Source organism: Gregarina niphandrodes (genome assembly GCF_000223845.1).
Source record: "Gregarina niphandrodes unplaced genomic scaffold scaffold00003, whole genome shotgun sequence".
In the NCBI taxonomy this organism is placed as follows: Eukaryota; Apicomplexa; class Conoidasida; order Eugregarinorida; family Gregarinidae; genus Gregarina; species Gregarina niphandrodes.
The window spans coordinates 246334-250352 of record NW_011646045.1 but is presented as its reverse complement, the minus strand read 5'-3'; the positions used below and the strand labels follow the sequence as shown (position 1 = coordinate 250352).

At 53.1% G+C, this 4019-nt stretch overlaps 2 protein-coding genes across 2 annotated transcripts; both read left to right on the top strand.

Annotated features, from left to right (window-relative positions):
- Nucleotides 1–420: 420 nt before the first annotated feature.
- Nucleotides 421–1911, top strand: GNI_021500 (hypothetical protein; the record flags this gene model as incomplete). Its single annotated transcript, XM_011135995.1, has 1 exon — nt 421–1911. The coding sequence occupies exon 1, from the start codon at nt 436–438 to the stop codon at nt 1909–1911; it is 1476 nt and encodes a 491-aa protein (XP_011134297.1). The 5' UTR covers nt 421–435.
- Nucleotides 1912–2111: 200 nt separating this feature from the next.
- GNI_021490 (hypothetical protein) lies at nt 2112–3929 on the top strand (the record flags this gene model as incomplete). Its single annotated transcript, XM_011135994.1, has 1 exon — nt 2112–3929. The coding sequence occupies one exon, from the start codon at nt 2112–2114 to the stop codon at nt 3927–3929; it is 1818 nt and encodes a 605-aa protein (XP_011134296.1).
- Nucleotides 3930–4019: the final 90 nt, after the last annotated feature.

Here is a 4019-nt window from a genome sequence, read left to right as displayed (position 1 = left end):
CATTGGCCAGCTCCGGGTCATCGCAGGGATCGTACCCAGTAGGTCGTCCACCAGTTGTTCCGGAGTTCTTCCCGCCACTGGGGAAGAACTCCGGCGTAGGTTTGTTGGGCTCTCCGCCACTGGGAGAGGCCTCGTAAGAAGGAGGGAGATCTCTTGGGGCAGGTATCATCTTCTGGAGTCCTAGTTTCCCCTTAAAAAACGTCTCTCTTAGTGATGCGCTGCAAACACGCGCGCGTTGTCCCAAATATGCCCGACGTCCTTTATGTCCCAAAAGACGTTCGCACTGGGACTAACTCAGACGAGAACCAGCACTAGCGATTCTCCCATTTCCGGACAATCCTCGGCGGTACCTTCTCTACGCGAGGTTCTGGTCTCACGGCCTTTGGGGAACGGGGGAATTATTTATCCCTCTCGGGACAGTTTAATATTACTGTGATGAGGATTTGTAAGAGTTTGAATCAACCAGTATCCCAATGGTGTGTTATGCTGAGTGGTTTCGGGCATCAGGAGACCCAGCTTGCGCCGGTGTCCAGTGGCGGTGGGCGAACCGTCTGTGAAATTGGTGATACAATTGCACAGGGTGTCGTTTACGAAATTGCCGGAGAAGTTGGTCACGGAATTGTTCAGCAATTGAATTACGAACTTCCCGGAGAAGGTCCATATTTTCATCAGGTTGTTGAAGAGGGTGCTGAACAGGATGTTGACCGGGGTGTTGAAGACGGTGGAGGAAGTATTGTGAACCTTCTGGAATCGTTTAAAGGGGAATTGAGGTTCGATAAATCAAGAGAGCGACAACCGGATTTTCGGTCTTGTCGGGAGTCTTGTTTTAAGTTCGCTGAGCTCATGTTCGCGAAGACGAATGCGTCGGAACTTGCGAAGTTGTTGGGGCTATACCAGAGCCTGTTGGCTGATAGTGGTGTGATTGTGCCTTCGGGGATAAGTAACCTGTGGTACTTAGCGTGTGTGTTTGACGCACACGGAAGCGAGGAGTCGATCGGAAGGTGGTTGGATTGTCTCGGCATCGACAGCACGGAGTTAAGTGGTGAACGGGTGTCTTATGACAGTGGACGGGATGGTGAAGAGCCGAAGGGTTTATTGTTCGACTTGCTCAACCCATTCGGATCCGAGTTGCGTTCGCTGCCGGCGACGCATCCCGTCGTTCTGAAGGGAATAATGGACTGGTTGCGGTGCACTTTGGGCAGAAAGAAACCGGCCCATAAAACGCGCCGGTCAAACCACCTGGCGTGGCGATGGGCGTGGTCATCAGACCGGATTTATGACTATTTGGGCAGTGACAGCTTGCACGAGTTGTTGGGAAAATGTGAGACGGTTATGGAGCGATCAGACGTCACTGATAAATGGTACTTTGGGCGGCTCATGCAGGAGTATTGCACCATTCCATCGTGCCGCCATTGGCTGGCTGCCTTGGGAATAGCCGTCGATGAGGCCTCCGCTAGCAGACTGCCACTGTACGAAGATAATACGGGACGCTACTACACCGGAGTGCCAGAGGTCACCGAGGCAGAGCGAAGGAACATATCGATCGTTTCTGCACTTATTCACATGGTACAGACAGAAATTCTCCCACCTTCTTCATTCCACACGCTTGACGAGTTCGGCGTCCGCTTGACCGTATCCATTTACAACACTTTGGGAAAGGACCTATTCGCCAGAATGGTCAAGGCCATACGGGAGATTCTCCCTAGCAAACCGCTGTCAGACCCGTGCTTACTTGGCTGCGTACTGAGCTCCCTTAACTCCCGACGCCGCTCCGAGCTGCGCTGCCACTGTGCCCGCACGGGACTCTGGTACCAAAACGAATGCTGGAAGAACCGGTTCTCGGTCGCTGAAGCTAGAGAACACTTCTTCCGCTATCTGCCAGCCACATCGGACTTCTTCAAACAGCAGTAACTTCTAGTAACGGAGTTCGTCTTTTCCGTAGCAACAATCACCAGCAACTACCATATCAACCACAGCGACGATTACAACGTTTACTGCCCGCACAGTTCCGTCATCGCTAGTCTCCGGAGCGCTGGTGGGCAGCGTCTGTCATTCGGCAGAGCTCTGGTGCACGGCCGGAACGGGCATTCTCCGGAAGTATATTTATTATCATGAAGCCGAATCAATGCGGGAAAGGGAGAGGGCTGTCACTGTTGATGCATATTCTTAGGCTGAGTGGTAACGGCAGTGATATGATACTGGATGCGTCTGGCACAGGAGTTGATCAGGCCCGAGCCGGGCCAAGCAAGTTCAGGAGGTCTCCGAACATTGACCAGCCGGACAGTGGACAGCAGGAGATTGGACATCAGGAGACTGGACAGCAGGAGATTGGACAGCAGGAGATTGGACAGCAGGAGATGGGACAGCTAGTTAATGACATCATGCATACTTGCTTCCTGCACTCGGAGATGGCACCGGTTGGCGCGGTGCCCGTTGGGGTGGTGCCCCGGGGCCCGTGGCCGCCAGCGGAAGTTTTAGTGAAGATTACGGGGCGGCTGCAGCAGATGTTACATCCCGAGAAACTAGGCTGGAAGAAAGCGGGAACATCGCGAGCAGGTGTGGAGTCCTCCTTTTGCGCGTGGCGGTGGGCCCGACTGGCGGGAGTGCTGTACGACGTACTGGACCGCACGGAAATGATGCGTTTGCTGGAGACGTCTCATGAACTAGTGGGTCGGCCCGAAGGAGCAACGAATCAATGGTTTTTGGCGAAGTTATTGCAGACCTATGTACGAATATCAGCTGCAGCAACTTGGATTAAAATGCTCCGGTTGCCCCCGGACGACGGTTTATACAGCTGTGCGAAACTGTACGAGGATACCGTAGCGAGCCGCTTCGAGAGGTTGCCCGTCAAGGACGCCTCTGAAATAGATCGAGTCTGCCTCGTTTCCCAAATCTTCCACCTCCTCCTTCGGGCACGGGGCGATCAAGATCCTGATTCCTACTGGAGCCTGCAGAAATACTGTAAAGAACGCTTCTACAAAACAAGTCAGCAAGCCGTCGAACTCTCCTCATTCATCTACAACCAAATCGGCAGCGACTGTTTTAAGCTGATGAGTGAAATCGCCAGACAGATCTTGGGTCCCCCAAACGCAGAAGGACCCCTCTCAGACCCCTGCATCATCGGGTGCTTTCTTAGCGCCATCCATTGCTCTATGCCTCGAACCATACAGCAACTCTGCAATCGTCTGAGGGTTCCTTACAGTAAAGCCTCAGGGAAAAATTATTTTGACGTTCATCACGAAGGCACCGACTTCTTCGGATACCTCCCCGCTCTTAAGTCCCAACTACCCATGACCGTTGAAAGAGTGCAGCTGGTAACGGTATTACCACAGCTGGTGGAATCACCTCTTCCGCTGGAACTGCCCCTTGTCCTGACCATACCTCCTGAACTGGAGATGCTTCTTGACTCGGAGCTACGTTGTGCGCTGCACATGCCACCTACACCGGAACCACAGACGGCTATGGAACCACAGACGGCTATGGAACCACAGACGGCTATGAAACTACAGACGGCTATGGAACTACAGGCGGTAATGGAACCGCAGATGGTAATGGAATTACAGGCGGTAATGGAATCCGAGACCGTGGTGGAATCCGAGACGGTGGAGGAGCCAGAGATGGTAGTGGAATCCGAGACGGTGGTGGAGCCAGAGATGGTAGTGCAACCAGAGACAATGCTATACTCACGAAACACAATGCCAGAACCGTGCGGGGTGGCCCTGCTAACAAATTCCCATCAAAAAATCCTTGACTCGGCTGTTCAATACGTAATAAGTTGGAACGATTTAGTCTTGCAAGGACTGCCAAGAAGCGGAGCTGTGGCAGACCCAGTTTCTGAGAAGCCTCTACACTTACGCAGACAGGCATCAACAAAAAATGACGAGAGCACACATGGTAAGAGGAGGAAGATGGGTTCAACGCCGATATGACCGCCTCTCGAGGCCACTATGACCGCCTCTCGAGGCCACTATGACCGCCTCTCGAGGCCACTATGAGCGGCATGAGCTTTGGACACTCTG